At 36.3% G+C, this 22,271-nt stretch overlaps 1 protein-coding gene across 30 annotated transcripts in view; it reads right to left on the bottom strand.

The window, feature by feature from the left end:
* Positions 1 to 21,053, bottom strand: part of LOC18434389 (plant-specific TFIIB-related protein PTF2-like) — a 53,221-nt gene extending 32,168 nt beyond the window's left edge. For 13 of the 30 annotated variants that reach the window (XM_088870579.1, XM_088870598.1, XM_088870564.1 and 10 more), the window contains exons 1-8: positions 20,739 to 21,053; positions 16,780 to 17,096; positions 16,290 to 16,490; positions 15,837 to 15,906; positions 10,727 to 10,786; positions 6,757 to 6,856; positions 5,680 to 5,721; positions 5,369 to 5,449 (exon numbers count right to left, since the gene is read on the bottom strand). Coding sequence is in view for 24 of the 30 variants with exons in the window: in XM_088870598.1 (XP_088726724.1) it covers positions 5,369 to 5,449; positions 5,680 to 5,721 (123 nt within the window). In the remaining 6 variants the exon portion in view is untranslated. Of the gene's footprint in view, positions 1 to 5,368; positions 5,450 to 5,679; positions 5,722 to 6,756; positions 6,857 to 9,577; positions 9,686 to 10,726; positions 10,787 to 12,294; positions 12,377 to 15,836; positions 15,907 to 16,289; positions 16,491 to 16,779; positions 17,097 to 18,083; positions 18,228 to 20,738 lie in introns of those variants that run through there. The other 17 variants (XM_088870581.1, XM_088870599.1, XM_088870568.1 and 14 more) reach the window with 7 other exon arrangements.
* Between the last annotated feature and the right edge of the window lie 1,218 nt (positions 21,054 to 22,271).

Genomic DNA, 22,271 nt, shown 5'->3' with positions numbered 1-22,271 from the left:
TTTCCGTCTAGGATCTTTATTTTATCAGTTTTATGTATAAGTGACCTTATTGTCTCGAAAAATAATCCATTCTTTTTAAAAATGAAATGAAATAATTATTTCTGCTTATTATCATGAATTTTAGGCGCGATAAATTTTATGTGCACGTGACCTCATTATCTTGAAAAATAATCTTTTTGATAAAAATTGTGATATTTTATCTATGTTAGAAATTTTGAATGCTGTAAATTAGAAAAATAAATTTATTTATTTTTCTTGTTTATTGTTAGAAATAAATGTGATATTTCTGCTTTTAGTAAAATTGTGATATTTCTTTCTACTGTTTTGAATATTTAGACATTGTAAAATTCATGTGCAAATGACTGCCTTATTATTTAAAAATTGACATTTTTGCAATTGATTATAGTATTGTTGTGAAATGTTTATTTGTGAATTGATATTCCATAAATTGTGATAATTCCGTATTCTTGAATTTTTATAAGAGTTTTTCTATACATATTAAATTGGCAATTATGCTAGAATACCTTTACAAACTGCTACCTTTCTAAATTTGAGCCCAAAATATTTGATTGGTTAGTTTTGAAATATTATAGAGAGTGACTGTTATTAATGGTTTAAGTGAAATTCATATTAATGGTTTCAGTGATATGTTGAGTACATGATATTGCTACTTTCGAATGTTTAAAGAGATTTAGAAATAATTTAAGTATGCAAGTGGACTCATCCGGTTCGCCGGTGAGGTATAAGTGGACCTATCTGGGACGTCGATAGGGATTAAGTGGACTCATCCGGTACGCCGGTGAGGTATAAGTGGACCTGCAGGGATTAAGTGGACCTATCTGGGACGCCGATAGGGATTAAGTGGACCCATCAGGACGCTGATGGGGTATATAGGTGACCTACTTGGGACGCCAGTAGGGTATTTTGTGAAATCCTTTGAATTATGTACTGCCGTTAAAAGTGTTATAAGCATTTCAATTACACGGATTATACTTAATTATGCATTTATTGAAAGTGAAACTGTTGATGCATTTCTGTTAATAGATCTCATTTTGGAAAATATTGATATATTTCAATCGTGATTATTTTTAGGATTATGATGATCACTTACTGAGTAGCCAAACTCATCAAACTATGGTAAAAAAATTTTTCAGGATAACTACGGATTCATTTTGAGTGCTAGTCAAGATCAACCTTGGAAGATACTGTTGTTGTGCTAGCTTTCTTTATTTACTATGTAAGACCTCGCCACTGTAAATTTGTCCTATCAATAGATGTATATATGTTTTGTCCGTCACATCTCAGGAATAATAGTATTGTAAATTCTTGGGGTGTGACAGTAGGGCAATTAACAAAATTATCATAAAATACCACTTTCCAATACCGCGCTTGGCTGATATGTTGGACATATTGGTGGGGCTATGATTTTCTCAAAAATAGACTTGAGAAGTGGTTACCATCAAATCAAAATCAAACTAGGTGATGAATGGAAGACAATGTTTAAGACGCGAGAGGGATTGAATGAGTGGTTGCACCTTTATGAAGCTCATGAACCAAGTCTTTAAGCAGTATAAATTTGTGGTGTATACTTTGATGATATCCTCATATAAAGCATTGAGGGCAGCAATTGGGCCATCTAAGGCTCGTGTTGGAGCTATTATGATGGGAACAGCGGTATGCAAATTCAAAGAACTGTGAATTTATGACCTGCAATTTGATTTTCTTGGGTTTAATCAAGGTAGATGAAAGAGGTGGCAACAAATAAGAGAATGGCCTGACATGTGCAATTTCCATGGGCAAGTCAGTTTTTATCAACGGTTCATTATTTTTATCAACGATTCATTAGAGGATTCGGCAACAACATAACATCATTCACTGACTGTTTGAAGAAGAAGGTTCTTTCAAATGAGTAGAAAAGAGCTTGGAGATGATTAAGCAGGCTCTAAGAAAGGCACCTGTGTTAGCATTATCAGACTTTGAAAAAATGTTTGAGCTAGAGTGTAATGCCTTATATTTTAGTATTGGGCCTGTTATGAGCTAGAAGGGCAGACCAATAGCATATTTAAGCAAGGAGCTAAATGATATGCGCAGACAGTATTCCACATATGATGTGGAAAAAAATTTTGATCATTCAGGCATTAAGACAATGCTGTCATTATCTTTTTCAGAGGAAGTTTCTTTTATTAATTTATTTTCAGACCATGAGGCACTGAAGTATATTAATTTGCTCCATAAGCTTAATAGTCAGCATAATACGTTGGTGGTAAATTTGAAAGAGTTTACCTTCATGATTGGTTCAAGGCTAGGCATGAAAATAAAAACGCAGATGCCTTGAGTCGAAGAGCGTCACTTTTTACCACTATGGCTATGATCATAGGGTTAGAGTGTCTGAGCGACTTGTATGTTGATAATGACTATTTTGGAGAGATTTGGGAGCAATGCCAAGGTGGAGTTGCAACAGACTATGTAGCACAAGATGGGTTTCTCTTCAAAGGGAATCAACTATGCATTCCTGATTATTCTCTTAGAGAGGTCTGTCCCTATTTCAGAGTTACATGGGGGGCCCTGGGGGACACTTTGGGCAAGACAAAACCATTGCACTAGTGGAGTCTTAAGTATTATTGGCCCAAAATTATGTGAGATGTGGCTAGGCATGTGGAGAGTTGTAGCGTGTGTCAAGTTGCAAAGCAACAGCACCAGAACACCAGTTTAGATTCTCCACTTCCTATTCCTAGTACACCATGGGAAGATGTTAGCGTGGACTTTGTGTTGGGTCTTTCACGGACTCAACGAGGTGCAGACTCCATATTTGTTGTGGCTGACAGGCTTTCAAAGATGCCCCCCTTCGTTGCATGCAAGAAGACTCTAGATGCAACTCATGTGGCCAACTTATATTTCCATGAGGGGGTGAGACTTCATGCGATTGCCAAAAGGATTACATCAGATTGGGATACCAAGTTCCTCAGCCACTTTTGGAGAACTTCATGGTGCAAGATGGGTACCAAGCTACAAATTAGCAACAGTTATCATCCACAGACTAATGGTCAAACGGAGGTGGTGAACTAAATCCTTGGTAACCTCCTTCAGAGCGTAGTGGGTGACAAGAAGAGACAATAGGACTTAGTATTGCCACAAGCCTTTCGCTGACAACAGTTACCACAGTAGGTCAACTGCTACAAGCCTATTTGAGGTTGAATATGGGCGGAATCTTATTTATACACTGAACTTGACTCTACAGCTACTCAAGAAGTACACTTAGATGTTGACAGTATGATCAAGCACATGAAGGATGCCCATAACGACGTTCGAGCTAAGTTGGATATTGCCACTACAAAGTACAAGGACGCTGCAAATAAACATAAGTGATACAAAGAGTTTCAGGGGGATGATCTAGTGGTGATTTATCTACACAAAGATAGGCATCCTGTGGGCATATACAACAAGCCGAATAACAGGAAGATCAGACCATTTCGAGTGTTGAAGAAGATGGGTGGTAATGCCAATAAGATCAACCTTCCAGCGAAGGCTGAGACCTTGAATGTGTCAGGGAAGAATGGAGCGTAGTCTTAGGAAATGACAGATGGCCCAGGAGCAACTTGATCCATCAATGTTACTTATATTTTCGAAACCACGGAACCGAGTAGCAATAGAAGAAAGGACAAACTCGAGGTTGAGTTATTTCCAACCAGGGGAGAATGATGCACCTGACAGACGTTCACTAGTCAACATAGTTCCCATGAGCCTTTTGACCCAATGAATCTATCCATTGACAACCCCCTTTATGATGATTAACATCCCAAGGTCACAAGGAGATCCAATAAGGGAAGGCCGACTTTTTTAGGAAGTTTAGTTTTCATTTGTTGCTATTTTGTACAGTTTCTTAGTGATTTCCAGTGCTCTAATTAAAGTTAGGGGCAATTTAGGAAACTTTTATGTTTAAATTTGAGTAAAGGGGGTTATGGGGTATTTTCAAAATGTTTTTAACTTAAGTAGGGGTAGTTTGTGTTTTTCTTTATTATAATGTAATAAAAGGGACTGGGGTGTTAGGGTTTCTAACATTTTGGGGTGTGACGAAAAAAACAGGTTGGAATAGTAAAATCAGGTCCTATCTAGAGTTTTAGGATCACTTTTTTTGTGCAAAGAACGCCAGGTCGATTCAAATCCAGGTTGTTTTAATGGTTTATTTAACTGTTTATGATGCATCTTTCTCCACTTTCATGTATCAGTTGATGACCCAATTCCTCTATGGAATAGGAAATCGTAATCTTACTCGTTCTCTCGTGTTTTTCTCTGCTTTCTCTCAAATTTGTGCATTTTAATTGTTTCTCATTGGTTCATACGATCCTTATCAAAAAAGTTTAGATCAAAATCCATATTCACAAAAATCAAAAGATCGAAAATTGGGGGGTTTCCCCCTTTTCAGCAATGATTTTTTGTTTTGAATCAGATTCTTGATTTTTAAGTAAAACAGACATCTGCCATCTTTCAGTGGATTTTGGGCAGATTTGGATTCCACCATTTTTGGATTATTTTTGGGCATTTCTGAAAAACAGATTCCTTATTTGAATATATTTTGAAATCAAATGATATAGATCTGTTTTTTATTCAACTGATCTAAAACACTGATTTACTCCTGATCAAATTGATTGAAGAAAAAAAACCAGGAATCAATTTAATCAATGATTTAAACAACTCTTCAATCTGGATAGCTTGGTTTTTTTGGACAGCTTTGATTAATTTAAATTTAATTAAACTGATTTCCTTAAAATACGATTGTTATGATTAAAATAATCGCTGTTCAGTATCATTTAAATCTGATTTTTGAACTTTTAGTTTTATTGAAAAATGATTGTTTAAACTTTAAACAATCGATTATAATCATTTTAAACTTTAAAACTTTGAATATTCTTTCTTCTATTTTTCTTCTTTTTTATTTTCCACTGGATCGGCCTGATTCATGAGCAGGATCGGAATCACTGATCTGACTTCATACAGCGGGCGATCAATCCATAACAAATTCAGGGTTTTTGAACACTGCTAAAGCCTGAAAATAAACATATTTCAGAACAATCGTTATAGAACCTGAAAATTTATGCATATCTATAAAATACCTGTACAGCTCACAGCCACATTCATAGCAAAGGCTACACAATGCATTTCTTAAATGGCTCATTTCAGTTTTCCACAAATTGCATGATGCGAACGGAGGTAAGTGAAATGTTTTGCTCAAAACAGATCAGTAGACACACAGCACAATAAGCACAAAGGTTCACAAAAGATATAGCTAAGTATACATATCCAATGGCTAAAATTACAAGTCCCATCTTAGTTGGTGAAACACATTACAGAATATGGGCAACAGAAGAACCTGTAGTTCTTTATAGCGCTGAATACAAGTGCTAACCCTTGCACACAGCACCTCAGATATCTGAGCTAATCCCACTTCAACCTGTTAGCAGCATATAAGAGGTTTAAAATGTCCATTAACCAAATGAAGGAGAAAAAATCCACAATGTATTGGAAACACAAGAAAATCATGTACTGGATAATCATACAACACACCACGTATCTTATAAAGTACATATTCATGGAACCTAGGGTTACCGCAATATAAAGCATTTAGCAAATCCATCACTTTATGAGGAGTGAAAAACTCTCAGAACACAAGTAAACGCTTACCTTATAAACATTTGCAACAAATGCCAAGAGAGCTGCAACCATCTGCATCACAGAAAAATATCAACATCACATATTGCAATGAATACACATAACTTCACAATCAAGTTGAACAGGAATGGTCAAATGGTACAAAGCAAACAACAAACTTGCTAGAAAAATGGCAACTAAGCTTTACAGAGGCTGTTACAGAAAACAGATGATTTGAAACAAAGGAAAGTGATCCAGAAGACTGCTTTGCACAAGCGGGCCATTATATGCATTGATTTGCTTTAGTGCATGGTTTCAATAAGAAGAATGATGCAAGGGACCTAGCATTATATGGACTCATAAAATAATTAAAAGGATTGAATATATGCTCTAAAAATAACTTACTTGTAGAAATTCATACCAAGGTAACAGTGACACAAAAGATTCATTGACAAAAAAGCTAAAGAGAAAAAGACTGACAAGAATAGGAACCCATGGACAGAAACAAATACCCTTAGTAGCATGGGTGGGCGAACAAACAACATGATCCCTAGATACCTAAAAACAATTGCCATTTTGGTCAAGAACCACAATTACAAAGGACTTTTTTTTTTTTTTTGATGAAGTACAATTACAAAGGACTTAAACAATGGAATTATTCCAAAATAACATTCCCTCTGCATTTCCTACCTTCCACATCTTAAGAAACCTAGAATTAGAGTGGGTTGGACTAGATGTGCTGCTCCGATACAATCCATACAACATTGAGTTCAAACAGGCTTACTGAACACCTCTATGCTTTTCCCAAGCCCAGGGAAAGGAAGACTACCAAATTAGTTCCAATTAAATGTCCCATGGGTGAAAAACCAATAGGATGGGGCAGTTCCACCACAAACAAATGTAGTTACATAGACAAGAAAGTTGAAAGTTGCCCACGTAGGGATAAGTTTTCACAACTAGCTGGGAAACTTAAGCTATCTCACCTAGATCCTAATGACCATTACAATGTTATATCCGGAAAAACATAAAAACACAACAATCTCATGGATGCAAACTTGACAAAACAGTAGAATGATCCACAGTGATAAGCGTTACAAGCATCTTTCTTACAGGTAGGGGATGGCGTCCAGTGGTAAGGTACCACTTAACAGAATACTGCAGAAGAAGATGGCCATGCTTTATCAAGTTCCTTTTTCTCCTTAGAAATATCCTGCCATTACACAATTATACATTTAAGTGTAACGCATGAACAGCTGAACAAGAGAGATCCACAAGCACTCCAAAGTTACACCAGAATTAAGTAACAGAACACATTCATGCATCCTGTACATTGACAAACAAAGACAAGTACCCATGCAAAAGACATTAAGCAGAAGGCAGGAGGATAACATCTGAATGTTACAACAAATAATATAGAACTATTTGGTAAGAGAAAATGAAATCATCATGTGATGAGAAACTAATAATCATGGCATCTGGTTTCCATAGATGTCAAGCATAAATCAGAAACAAAAAAGTTACAGTAGCAGGGGTTTGTGCTGAACCCCACCGTTGTATTAATATATATGAAATACTCAGAATAACTAAGGAGTTAGTTTTTGTGTAATATCTACAGTGGACCTCACATCTCTCTTTATCACTCTATGCACATAATGACCACACTACATTTGCTCAGTAGTGCTCAAAGTCAACTAATTCGCATTTCCCATCTTTCATTTATGAATTTTCCTCTTTCATTCCTTTGGGGGACAATTTTTGCTTACTGGATGCTATTTTAGATTTTCTATGTCATCTCCCTTAGTGTCCCTTGAATCATGTTATGATAATCTTCCTTTGCCTAGCGGTTTCTTTAAAGTGAGGGAGAAGCACTCCAAAGCTTGTCTAGGAACTTCTTTAAAACTTGTTTCGGAACCAATTTGTTAGAAAGTTTTGGATATTTGAGCCAGCTATGGTTTTTGAATCTCCACATGATCTCCTCCCAAATTTCAGCCAAAAAGGTACATGTAATGAAGAGATGAGCATGATCTTCAATATCAACATTACATAAGAAGCATTGACAGCAACAAGTGTCGTTAACTTCGATATGCTTCAGGTTACTCATCCAAAATCCTCAGGTTTTACTCTATCACTGAAGCAAAGAGAAGCGACAAAAAATCTGTGGACTTTGTTGTTAAAAGCTTGGTACAAAAACTGTTTTAAAAGTTCAAAAAAGTTTATGGTTTGTCATGTGTACTTGCGGATTAAACTATAATTTACATTAACATTGATTAGCTTCTTTTAAAGAGGTAAAGACAAAAGAAGGAAAGAGGTAAAGAAAAAACGAAAGACTTTTCTATATCTTTGGAGAGAGGAATTGAGTGAAAACTGCACTCTCTAAACGAATAAAATCTTTAGAGGGAGAAAATGAGAGATCATTACATTCTCCCTCTAAAGAGAGAGAGGGGGGTGGGGAAGAGGAGATGATCATTCATGGAGATGTAATCAATGATCCTTTTTATATATTTCATAGGGTTTGAAGCAATTAGCAGCTATGTCAGAAACTTGGTTTCTTTCCATTCAGAGCATCACAAAACATATTGGCGGGCCAACATATGAACCGACAGATAAAGTTGTTGAAAATGCAAGGAGAATGATCAGAGGATATAGGTCATCACCTCTTGAGGAATTCGATCTGTATTATATTGGCCATGTTGAAGGCCATACATTGAGGACTTAAACAAATAAGAAACAGAGAGAGAGAGAGAGAGAGAGGGAAAGGGGGGTTCAGGAGTCTTATTTGCAAAAGGGAGAGAGAGAGAGAGTGGGTTCACAGTGGAGGAAGAGGGGCCATTTCCTCACTGGAGGTGTTCCAAGACTTTATCCGACCCCAAATAGTTGGGATAAGGCTTGGACGATGATGATGATGAGGTGTTTAGGTCTTTGGACCAAGGGAACATTGTTTCAAAGGAAAGGGGTAATTTTATAATTCAGAGAGGAAAAAAAAAGTAGCAGGGAGCTTAATGTCCTCTTATTAAAACTTGGAGAGGGTCCACGGACTTCTGGCAAACTCGAGCGTTTATTTGGGACCAAGAGTGTAGGTTGGGGGCGAACGGAATGGGGGCAGGAAGTTTTCCTCGAGCGTTTATTTGGGACCAAGAGTGTAGGTTGGGGGGCACGGAATGGGGGTAGGAAGTTTTCCTCGTATACATACATTATGCATTAAATATTTTATACGTACCTGGAAACATGTGTTAAGGAACACCCTTGATTACACACCCACACGTACACACTAACACATGCGCACATTGTTAGTTCCACCTTGTTAGTGCAAATTCATATCATAAAGGAATGACGGTTTGGGTATTTGAAGAGTTTTAAATAAGTGGATTTGCAGATATGGTGAAGCTTGGGATGGTGTATAGAAGTAAGCATTTGGTAGTAAATACAGTATTTCTGAGCTCGATCGAGGGGATATGGAGGTGGGTAGGTTGAATAAGGTCTTGGTATAAATAGAGTATCGTAAAGCTATCGAAATCATGGAAGAAGAGGGGGTAGAGTTAGAATTTGGTCATATTTAGGATTCACTTCCTAGTCTTTTGTGGATGATTACAGACCAAACATAAAAATCTCTATTTGCTTTGAATAGAGAGTGTATGGGGCATTGAATAATTAGGACCTTGAGGATCTCAACGTCTTGATTGGCAACGTAGTCCCGAAATTAGGAAATAATAGGAGGATTTGGATCTGGGACATTGTTGGTATTTTCTCAACTTGGTCGTTTAGGAAAGTCATGTTTGTTGTGGCACTTTGCAAAACTGTTGTTTAGTTTGAAGTACTCCAATTGATGTGCTTAGACAAGATTCTCATCAATGATCATTTAATACACAGATGGCCTAGAATCTTCAAAAGTATATAAGAATGCAGAGAGGACACGATAAAAGTGGACCATCACCTTGCTCTGCATCTTTGCGAGATCTATGAGTTTTCCTTTAAATCTTTTTCTAGTAAATTAGATCATGTCAAACACCGGCTTTGATCAGCATTTGTGTAGACCCATTACCTAGCAGCAGATAAAATTCCATGGAAAGTTAGCTTATCACCAATATATAAAAGAACTAGAAGATCCAGAACATTGAAGTGCTTGTTTCAACCCCCCACATCTTGACGTTTGAGAATAAGAAATTCTATTTTTTATTGGAGATCTATAAGGAGTTCCATAGAATTAGAGTGGAAAAGGATTGGCAACAATCATGTTCACTGCTCCTCCAGCATCTTCACCAAAGGTGCACTGCAATGTTTATTCCCTACTGGGTTATCAGGCATGCATTGACAGAAACTCACTAAGGAACGCTTTGCCTTATTGGGTGGTATCCTTCACAACTAGTGACATTTTGAGGGCTTCCTAAGGTCCTTTAGATGTCTGACATGCTAATACGTTACTGCAACAGATGATGCATTTCCTCTTGTACTCCAAAATTCTCATGCAATACAAGAAGGTAAATTGGCACCATATTTTCTCGTGGCCATGCAGGGAAAGATTTTTGAGATTTGGAAAAAAAAAAAACATACCATGACCCTTAACTATCTACTGAGGGAAGTCAACAAGGCGGATATTATTTGACCGCATTAGTCATATGCAACCAGTCCTTGTTATCATTGATCTCATTTTTCCCCTCTTTGTCTACAGGAATTTGCTTTTTGTTAATCTTATTGTGCTTATTTGCTTTTTGAACTTTTAAATGCGATGAAATGTTGTTAACAATCAAATTTTTATAATTAAAACAAAAAAAAAAAAAGAATCTCACAGCCCACTGAAATAACATTACTGTAAAATAGCATAATACAGTTCATGATGCCTACTCCTATGGTAAAATGGTGCAATACTACAAATGACAAGGACGCATTTGCTATAACAAAGTTTTTCCATTTTACATGAAGAGAAGCACAAGACATCAGCAGTAAAGACAAGTCCATATTGAAGTCAAAAGTCAGAACTGCCAAGTTGACAATAACTAAATGCATGTACACAAAGAGAAAATAGACAGTGAAGAAAAACCAGATTGAAGTCACAACAGGCACGTCAAAAGGAATAAATGCTTACAGAAAGAATATCTAAAGTTTGGACGGCGTGGTTGAATGATGAAATAATGTCCACACCAGGCTGCATCAAAAAATTATCAGATCTATTGAGAGATCGAAATAGAAGAGAAATTGAATTCTCATATAACAATAGGAAGTTGCAGCTAAAAGGCATTTGTTTATGCTACCTACACGAACATGGAAAAAAATCACAAAACAAAAGGAAAAACAGTTACCAATAGTCAAGAGTTAGAAGTCAAAGATTTAATAACCAAAGAAAAAATTCTAATGAGCCTGGCCCACAGAGTGTGTCCCGGTTGTAACACACACGGGTGTCAACATGTCAATTTCAAAATCTGATCTTTCATATCTATTTGCTTAATTTTCAAATGTCGAGGATACCCTTCAAATGTTGATATTTTTTAAGTCTTTTAAGAATAAGATTTGCCAAAGTTTTTCGTAACTCTCTTTTTTCTGGCATACCATAATGGGTAAGGTTTTATTCTAATGAGCTCTGGCTTGTTACCATCAGCAAGTGCCACAAAACTTGTTTGATAATCGTGGAGAAAAAATTACTATTGTAAAATTTACAAGAAGTAACAACTTGGCATGGCTCAGTCGGCCACCATCTTCCTCAGGCTAGAACAAGCTTGGATCTGCCAATGGGAAAATTCAGAAACCTGGTCAACTTGATCACGAATTCAATGTATGGGATATCAAAAACTCTATTGTCAAGAGAGCCTATTTTTCTTACATATAGCTTCTCCACCCAGAAGCAATTTGCTGTATCAAATGCATCAAGATATGATAAAACTGCAAACAAGGAGACAGAATACTGGGAGACTATTTTAGTGACTTAAGAGCCATGTGGGATGAATTGGCATATCATTTCCTCCAACTGTTGACATCTCTACCCAATGGACCTAAGAAGAGTATCATCGTATTTTTGAGCTCCTACCTGGGTTTGAGGTTGAATATGAGACTATTAACAACCATATCCTTGGTCAAGACAAGTTGCGCTCCCATAATTTAGTCTTTCATATTCCCAAAGGATGAAAAACGTGGGTAGATGAGCCCATGCTAGGCAATTATTTCTGATTAATTTCCCAATAGCAGTTTGTTCTGGATTATCAAACTAGTTTGTGGCACTTGCAGATTGATGCTACCGAAAGCACCACTACAGGAGACATCTTTGTCGCTCGTGGTAACAAACAAGAAGGCATCCGCATTAAAATATATCCTTTTAAGGTGTGATAGAAGGGAAAAAGAATATAGATTTGAAAAATTCAAATAAGCATATTCTTAAAAGGATAAGAAGTATCAAAATTTGAAGGGATAATGCAGATATGAAAATTCGGCAAGTAGAAATGAAAAATCAGCAAGCATCATCCAGATCTGAAAAATCAGCAAGTATATATTTCAAGACTTTGCTGAATAATCATCTTTGGGAGTTGTACCACAGTCCCACAAATGTCAGATAAACAATAAAATAGAATAAATCTCATATAATACAACTAAGAGTCCAACAGATGACAATAAGAGATTCCAAAAATGTAGGCTTGGGCAAATGTTTGATGAAAGACTTGGCACCTGAGAGGAGGAATCAAAATCTGTCCAGCATTGAAACCTAGAGACAGTTTATCTTTGGTCTAACTTGATTGATCTTTGACAGCTGATGAAGCAATTTGAATCAGGAGGATGAATCATAACTCATCTATATAGATGAAGAAATCGATATATTGAGGTCTTGCTACAATAGCATGTTAATATGGTTTAGGGATTAAGCAGATAAAGAAGAAACAAAAGAACGGAGTGGGACAAAATTAAGGCCACATATATCTATAAGTCTTGCTTTACAATCATACCCTTGCACAAATAGGTGATTACACAAAAGGTCCAGGGTGTGCTTATATAGTCTTAGCAACTTTAGTATGGACATCTAAGCCTATGTCTTTCGTATATAACATTAATATACAAAATAAGAGGTAGAAATAGAGAAAGGATACTCAGACACAATCTACAAAAAATGTTGGGCAGCCCCTAGGCACCTGGGAGGGTCAAGGGCTGCCTAGGCAGGTGCCCAGAAGTGTTACATATACACATATATGCATATATTTGTTGTCCAAACACAAACACACACACACACATATATATATATAATATTATATTCACACATTCATATGTATTCTAACTAACTTTTTATGCAAATATATAAACACATTCAAAGCATTGAAAATTTGATTCTTTGAATAACTGAAATAGTGAAAAACAAGACATGTCCATATTGTATTAGTGATTTAGTGTCCAAACTACATAATCCATAGTCCATAGGCCCCATAGACTCCAAGTCTCCAATAAGACCAAATGACCAATACAAGATGAGGGAATACAAAAGAAAAGAAAGTGGAGATCTTCAATTTTTCAATGTTTTAGGTGCCTGATCTTCAATGTTTCGGTAGTCTATCAAGCTCAAAATCATCCAAAAATCTTCTAATAACCTCACTTGGACCTTAAAGACGATTGAAATAAGATATCGTAAGATTTTGGATGATTCTACAAACTTCTCAAAATCCAGTACTGGATCTAGCTTTCCCAGGGTATCTACTCAATTCAAAAAAATTGCAAAATCGATCCACTTTGGGTGTTTCTAGGGCATAGGAAGAGATTTTGTTTTCCCCCTTTACTTTGGGGGTTAGCATACCCCCTTTTTTCCATGGGTCAAAATGACCCAAAATGCCCCCCATAAAAAGTTTTTTCTGCCATCTTTATGGACGTTCCTAGGCGCCCACCCAGGTGGGCTCCCTTGACTTTCCACATAGGAAGGCCCACCTAGGCCTAGGCAAGGCGGCGCCTAGATGCTGGGTTGGTTGTTTCTTGAATATATGTGTGTGTAAAAGAAAGAAGAAAAAAATCATTATTTAACTAGACAACATTCAAACATAAATGCCATATCATAGTTGCAATATGATTTTTGGCTTTTTGAGAATTAACATCATCATCGTCAAAAAAATTTTCCAACTACCAAATCATGATCCGTCATTCTGCTCTTCTACTTTATTAAGGGTCATACCCTCAGTGAGGCCGTAAGTCCCCATCTCTTTTCTCATTACTTCCATCCATGTTCTTTTGGGCCTACCCCTTGCCCGTTTTGAGCCTTCCACTTGAACTAATTCGCACCTCCTAACAGTGTTGTACTAGGTCTGCACCACACATGGCTAGCCCACCTAAGTCTACTCTCTCTCATCTCATCACCTATCAGTACCACATCTAAATTTTTCCAAATGCATTCATTTCGAATTCTATCCCTTTTTGTCTTGCCACTAATCCATCTCAACATCCTCATCTCTGCTACATTCATTCTATGGGTATATTGTTTTTTTGATCGCCAACATTCCGTCCCATAGAGCAAAGATGGTCTCATAGTTGTAAACTTACCCTTCAGCTTCATTGGTATTATGATGATCACATAAAATTCATTTTGCACATCTCCACTTCGCCCACCCAACTCTGATTTTATGTGCGACATCTTCCTCAATCTCGCCATTGTCCTAGATCATCGATCCAAGATATCGAAAGTGCACTCTTTTTGATATTTCCTGACCATCAATCTTAACTACTTCCTCATCTCTACTCCTATTATTACTAAACTTGCATTCTATATACTTTGTCTTAATCCGGTTAATTTGAAAACCTTTAGATCAAAGCATCCCTCTAAAGTTCTAACTTTGTGTTGACATCATTTCGGGTCTCATCGATCAAAACTATGTTGTCTGTGAGCAACATGCACCATGTTACCTTATCTTGTAGGTGCCTAGTTAAGTCGTCCATGACTAAGAGAAAGAGGTATTGCTCAATACTGACCCCGAATGTAGACCTATTATCACTGAAAACTCACTTATCACTCCACTAGTTATTCGTACACTAGTTGGCACTCCATCATACATATCTCTCACCAAATTGATGTAGTGTCTGAAAACTCCTTTCTTTTCCAACGCCCATCAAATCAAATCTCGAGGTACTCTATCATAAGCTTTCTCTCGATCAATAAAGACCATGCGGAGGTATTTTTATTTGCCCTATACTTCTCGATCAGTTGCCTAAGTAGGCAAGTAGCCTCGATTGTTGACCTCTCTGGCATAAAACTAAATCAGTTTTTTGATACACTCGTTTCATACCTTAGTCGTTGCTCAATCACTCTCTCCTAGAGCTTCATAGTGTGGCTCATAAGTTTGATTCCTCAATAGTTCGCACAATTTTGTATGTCTCCTTTGTTCTTGTCAATAGATACCACAGTACTTTCCCTCTATTCTTCTGCCAATTTTTTTTTTCCCAACACCTTGACAGCTTGATCAGCCAGTCAATGTCAATCTTCCTCATGCACTTTCAAACCTCTATAGGGATACCATTTGGTCCTAAAGCCTTTCCTATCTTCATACTTTTCAAATCTTCTTTCACTTCTGATATCCGAATGTTGTGATTGTATCTATGACCTCTGCCCTCATTTATGCCAACGGTTTCTTATATCGATATGTTCCCATTGTGTTCATCATTTAGTAATATTTTAAATTAAACACTCCATCTTCCGTTGACCTCTTCATCCTTCACCAAGACCCTGATCCTCACTCTTAATGCATTTTTGAGAATTAACATGAGGATTCTAATAATAAGATACATCTAGTTGCACAAAGAGCAGACAAACAGAATCAGCATTTTTGCATGATTTGTTTAGAAAAAAAAAACACATTAAATAAATAATTTATCAAATGCATATGCATAATAGTATATAAATGCACACATGTCCACATGCACACACAAAGACACATAAATATGCGCATGCATATATACTATATACAGTTGTAGCCTATAGATGTGAAATTTGTCCAATTCACATGAAACAAGTGCCATGTGTAAAAGGAGATTGCTCATTTTAACATACTATGGGAAGACAATTCACCGAAACAAAAACAATAAAAACTCTGCCCTTGAGATATTTTATGCAGCCTCATAAAACAAAAAAGCTTTTCCATAAAGTAAGCAAAACTCAAAATATGTTCCATGAAACAACATCGCATACAAAGGTTGCATGAATATTTGGCCTGAAAAAGTAAACAGAGATGTTATGAAATACTAACCAGTTGCAGATCCAAAAACTTCCGAACTTTGATGTACATTCTCCTCATCCACATCACAATTTGAAGCTGCCTGCAGCAACAAATAAAATACCATGTCCGTAAAATAGAAGTCAATGAGAGAAAATTCAATAATCATTCTACAAAGTGATCAAGAAAACCATAAATAACATAATGTGTCAACACCAACTACAAGACAACAAAAACACATATGTTTGTCAAGAAAAAGCCCACTTAGCCAAAAAAAAATAAAAAAGTTATAATTCATGCCCTAAACAAGTTTTGAGGTAAATAACTCATTAAAAAAAAAAGGTTGCAAGGTTTAGTCCATCGTATAAAGTTAAACAAAGAAACTAGAAGAAACATAAAATCCACCAGGAACTACTAAAATCTTACTTTAGTGAAAAAATTGTCGCAAGATACCAAGTACCATTTAAGAAATGACCAACTACATACCGAAATCTTTGTCATAGTGAAGGGTAACTTTTTCTTACGGGCTACCACACAAACACAGGCACCAATAAGCACAGAAAACCATCTTCCCATACCCCATTCCCCTTCCGTGATACTTTCTACCGTCTCTTTCACATCACAGACTCTCGCTTCTGATAGTCCAAGCACAGAACTGATTCCATCAAGAGCTTTTTTAGCATGAGCCTGACATAAGGTAAACAGCATCAAGATTTATACTAAGTTCAGGACTTAGACGACCATTACTTCATAATCAATCAAATAGTTATATCTGTAAACCAAGCCCAAAAACAATCATTTGAAACTACTAAGAAATCATTAAGGAAAAACCAGTTAACCTTATTGCCAAATAATGAGAATTCGCCATTTCAAGAAGAATAAAGAAGAGATTTTTGGAGTAAAGTTACTACCTTAAATCCAAATAACCAAATGACAACTATCCATTGCAAGAAGAAAATAAAGTAATAATTCTTACCTTCTTTTGATCTTTGTAATTGTATTCTCCTTTAATATGGATTCGACGACCATTAATTACAGCGCTAAAATAAGTGGGGCGATTCACTGATGGTCCAAAGCTTCTCTGATTTTCTCCATAACCTTCAAAAGGCGACACAAAATTGGTACCATCATGCTCTAACCCACAAGAACTGCACACCAATGTCCCAGTGAAAGGATCTTGTATGATACTTTTTTTTCGACATTTTCAACAAAGGCCAGAATCCTCCATAATGGTAGAAGATATCAGCAATTACACATGGTTTGGACAGATGCGTGATTGGTTACTGCAACATCCTGAGAAAAAGTAAACATATAAAAGAAGAGATCAATTTAACAGTGATTTAAGCTTTTACATCTCTATCTTGCTTATTGGGTTATGAATCTCTACTCTAGCTCTAAGAAATAATGTCAGGTGAAAGGACAGTAATATATGAGAAGCCCAGGCGCATAAGCGTATAAGTCTAAGATTACATACCCATTGAATGAACAAATTTATTAAACTGAACTTAAATAACCTGGTATAAATCATATCTAGAGTCTGAAAATTACTTCAAAGGCGGAGACAGGTCAAAGCATTTTCTAAATTTTTCATTGTCTTTTTTTTCTTTTCTTTTTTTCTTTTTGCCAAGTCCTATTTGTTCTCCATAATATCTTATTCTTTTTAAATCAAGATTCAGGTAAAACATAAGGGGATTTTTGAGGAGAGAATAACATGATTTTTTATGGCAACTTATTTTTTCAGTTTTTTTTCTTTCCTTGCTCACTCATATTTCTTCTCTTATTTTCTACTAACCCTGTGATTACAACAAACATATCAACCCCACCACCCTCCCTCCCTTCACCCACGCTCCCTCCCTACCCAACCTATTTGCCCTACCTCTGCTTTACACTATGTTCAAACTTTCTTATTATGGTTTTCATGTTTTTCTCAATCCTTTTGTTCGCAAATAGTTCCCCTGTTTGTTTTATGCAGCTAAAAAGTAAAAAGCAATGGAACCCCAAAGCAACCTACGAAAACTAAGGGTGAAATATTTGTATGGTTCTAATTTATCAGATTATTTACCCCCACATGCTATTTTGATGTCGTAATGTCATTTATTAGGGTAAAGCCAATCCATTTATATCATGAACTCCTGAAAGAAGCATCCAGTAAATAAAATGAAGTTGGGATTATTTCATTAGGCATGATGAACACAACTCAAGATATGATCCTAGTTATCGGAAACTACATAAAGGTCTCAAACTACAAATCAACTATTATCTGAAGCCTCAAAGATTCACCTGAGTAAAGGGGCCTCCACATTGACTAAGCTATCAGAGAAGCCGATAACCTCCAACCGTACAAATGAACTCAGTTCAGGAGGAGATATACACCAATCTTTCAGGACTGTACCAACAGAGCACAGGTTCATCGGACCAGTCAAACTGGACCCATTCACCAGCCAGACCGGTCAAATTTTAAAACTAATTAAAAATAGAAAAACACAAATATATTGGAATAAAAGGAGAATAAGAAGGTCAAACACCCAAAAGAAAACCCTTTTACAAACCCATTAGATTACGAAACTAGCAATTGATGAATCAAAGCCTTGAAAACAAAAAATTTGTTTCCAAAGTTTAGACTCAATCAAAATAAGATTGTAAAGTTCCCTTGAATCACTCCCAAAAAATGGAGATCTAGTGGCTGGAAGCACTTAAAATCCTATTTGCCAAATTTTGGGGTAGAGAGAGAGGTAATATAGATTCATAAAAATCCCTCTTCAAACTCTAGGTTTTAGACCCTCAAATCCCTTGGAGAAGGTGTTTTGGACCACAATACGGACCACAATACCCCTAAACGTACACAAAAGGACAAAAGAATCCAGCCAAAATTACACCAAATAGCCAGAAAACATTAAAAAAATAATCATAAGTTCTGCCTGGAAACCCTGTAGCATCAGAACCGGCTGGTCCAGTCAACGTATCGAGCTAGATATTCCACAGATCTATTCAATTTGGTGGACAGACCAGTTCAGAACCCCCGGCTCCACCATAATGGCCACTGATAATCCGATACAATCCTGATAACTCTGATAGATACTAATTGTTGCCCAATTTCAAATGCTTTAAGAGGAACATGGAAATACATGATAAACAAACCTATCTATAATAACTAGCAATTTAATCCTGAAAAATAAATACATAGATAACAATAATTGATAAAACATTCAAATTAATAGAAAACTAATCAAATAATATAAGGCTTAACCATTTTGCTGCAGTCAAATAACACTCTGCTTTCCCCTCTAAGAGGCCTAACAACAGCCAAATCACTTAAAAGCTTTTCCTTCATTGTAGCCAGTGAATTAAGCCTGAAGATGACCAGTGTAAAAAATTTAAAGAAAATGGTAAAAATGGATTGCAAAAAGGGGAAACCAGTATGTTCATTTCCATACAAGAGAAACTCTAAACTCATAAATTTCAAAACTGATAGCTATAGCAATATGAAACCCATGAGCAACAACTTGTTCGTCCACAAAACCATAACATTTTCATTGGAAAAATTCACAAAAATCCAATTTTGAAAAGAAAGAGACCATATTAAACATTTAATTTTTTCAATGGAGAACCCCCATTGATAAAAAAATCCGTATCAATGCTAGAAACCCTCTCAACAGCATCAAAATTCATTCCCATCCGCAACACGAAATTCTAGTCTAAAATGATCCCAAAATTGGGCTAGGACTATTAACGGTCATTCTTTCTCTTCCGGTTTGCTAGGCGCCTATTTCAGATGGAAAATGGTAAATAACAAGGAGCATATTAAGGACGTTGTCCTACTATGGTTACCAATCAAAAGAGAAAAAAATTCCCCTCAATAAATAATGGAAAAACAACGGAAAGTGAGGGAAATAGATTTTCTCAATTACAAGGAATCAAAAGGAACATGGAGAAAATTAAGAAGTGTACTGTCTGAGTGAAATTAGCAGGTTGGCTTGGGACATAGGGGGACAGGGGGAGCAAAATGATCTAGATTCACTTATGAACCCTCTTACTATTAAGCATTGTGTGTAGCCAATGATGTGCTTCAATTGAAAATAAAGCTAACATTTGTAGGAATTGGGGAAGATTTAACTGGATTTTCAAATGAAAATGACAGATTTCAGCTGAACTCAGCTCAACAAAAATTTCCATAATGACAGATTTCAGCTGAACTCAGCTCAATAAAAATTGCCATAATTAAAACCTATGGCAGCATGTAAAGCATCTAATGCGATTATAGAAAAACAACTCCAAGAGATTCATTGCTGCTCAAATGCTTTGATTGTTTTGGAAAACAAATGAACGCAGTGAAATCTGAATTAGAGGAATATTCTCTGCATATAATGAAATAACAAAGATTCTCTTCCTTTCCATAGAGTTAGACTAGCAATCTAAATGCTACAATTTTCCATTGTTTTGCTCTGACAGTGATAAAACCGAAAACACAATACTAACTGGTCCCCTTATTGGTTTTCAGAGAATTAGAAGTGTGATATTAATATTTTAATGTTTTGAAGCATATGAATGAAATGGCAACCACAAAGGATAGAAAGGAAGAGCAAAACACAGATAGAACCTACTTGAAAGACATACTTGAAAGCTTTAATAATCATAAATTAAAGGGAAACTCAATCTAAAGCTCAAGTTAAACTCACCCAATATACAAATTAGCTATACTTACATGAATTCACCCCAATAAGGTAACAAGAAACACCTAATATTCATGATTCCCAGGCAATTGCATGAATTTCCGTGAAACAGCACCCAACATAGAATTGTAGAGATAGAGATAGAGATAGTCGTATATTTATACGGAACTTTATATATTTTTGACAATTAATCAATAGACGAAGATTTATCTTGAGGGTTCTGAATTTTAACATGGTATCAGAGCCAGGTTAATTCTGTCTTTACCCCAATTTTTTTAGATCAATGCTTAGCCGGTTGTTCTTTTTCCTCTAGCTTTTGCAGCACGACCAGCTTCCTGCTTTGCAGCTTTTACATAAGTAGGGTTCAGCTTCAATGCTTCCGTGCATTCTTTTACGTAGGGTTCAGCTTCAATGCTTCCGTGCATTCTTTTACCGTCTCTGTATCTCTTCCCAATTTTGAAAAGCAGACAGCTCGGTTAGCATGACACATGGAACGAATCTAGGATGATAAAGGCGAATCTGGGCAGAGGTCCAAAGCAAGCGCATATTATGTCGATGCCTCTTCATAATTTCCACCACCAAACAGTTTATTGCCCTCACTTTTTGCATCGTTAGCTTGAGGTATCGTTCTCTATATATTCTCCTTCGCTTGCAGTCTCGAACCCTTCACCTTCTCTGGTTTGATGATTATGATGAAGGGACCTCTCCGACCCTACTACCATTCTCCTGAAAATTTTTCTTTTGCTCCTCGTCTCCATGGCCGCTAACTTGTTCGATGGTCACCATATCGCGCCGATTCAATTCCTCCCTCTCTAGACGAGGAAATAAAGCTGTCCTTCACCTTGGACCACCGATTACCAATATTAATATCTCCTTTCTTGTGAAGCATGGCATTAAAGCCAGCAAGAGCAGCGGTTGATAGTGCAGGTCATCTGCTAGATTAGAAGAATCTCTATGGTATTGCATTAATCTACGACATTATAAGAATCGGTAATAGTGTTTAGTTGAAGAATCCGTAATAGTGTTTAGTTGCCAGGTTACGATTTGGTATTTGGTCAAGTACCGGTCGTTGGCTAATTTATCTTTTAGGCAATTTTTGAAAGTGCGCTTCTCTTAAAAATAATAATAATAAATAAATATCAACCTGTACTTGTCAAGTCTATATTATTTTGATATTGGATTACGTATTTTGATTGGGTGCTTGCATCATTTGAACTTGGTTTTTGAAAAATGAGATGTATTAGCCATAAAACAAAATTTGATGGAAAAAACTATCTCGATTGATGTTTTTATTTTTATTTTTTTGTTGAAGGGAACAGTTTGTAGAGGTATGTTTTTTTGTTGAAAGGAAAGGTTTGTGGAGGTATGTTGATGACAGTGACCTTAAATCAACTACACCCAATACTAAAAATATCGAACAATGGAAGATCAAGAATGCAAAAATTAGATATCCAACAATGGAAAATCAACAATGCAAAAATTATCTCATGGATCATCGGCTCTGTAGATCTGGATATTGGAAGGCCATTGAGAAGCTTCTGTATCGCGAAAGAAATGTGGGAATATTTGGAAAAAGTTTATCAGAAAGAAATGTTGGAATATTTGAAATCGGACAAATCTTGCAAAACGCTTCAAAATCGGAGAAAACTATTCAAGAATATTATGCTGGTTTCATGAACTTGTGAACAGAATATGAATATGTCAACTTAAAGGCTCTCACTAGTGCTTGTTGTATTAAGAGCTTAATGAAGATAAATGATGACATGAAGGTGATGCAGTTTCTTATGAAGTTGCACCC

This window comes from Amborella trichopoda, chromosome 6 (genome assembly GCF_054954075.1).
Source record: "Amborella trichopoda isolate Santa Cruz 75 chromosome 6, AtrichopodaSantaCruz75HAP2 v2.0, whole genome shotgun sequence".
NCBI classification, from domain to species: domain Eukaryota; kingdom Viridiplantae; phylum Streptophyta; class Magnoliopsida; order Amborellales; family Amborellaceae; genus Amborella; species Amborella trichopoda.
This window is presented reverse-complemented; position numbering and strand designations above follow the sequence as displayed.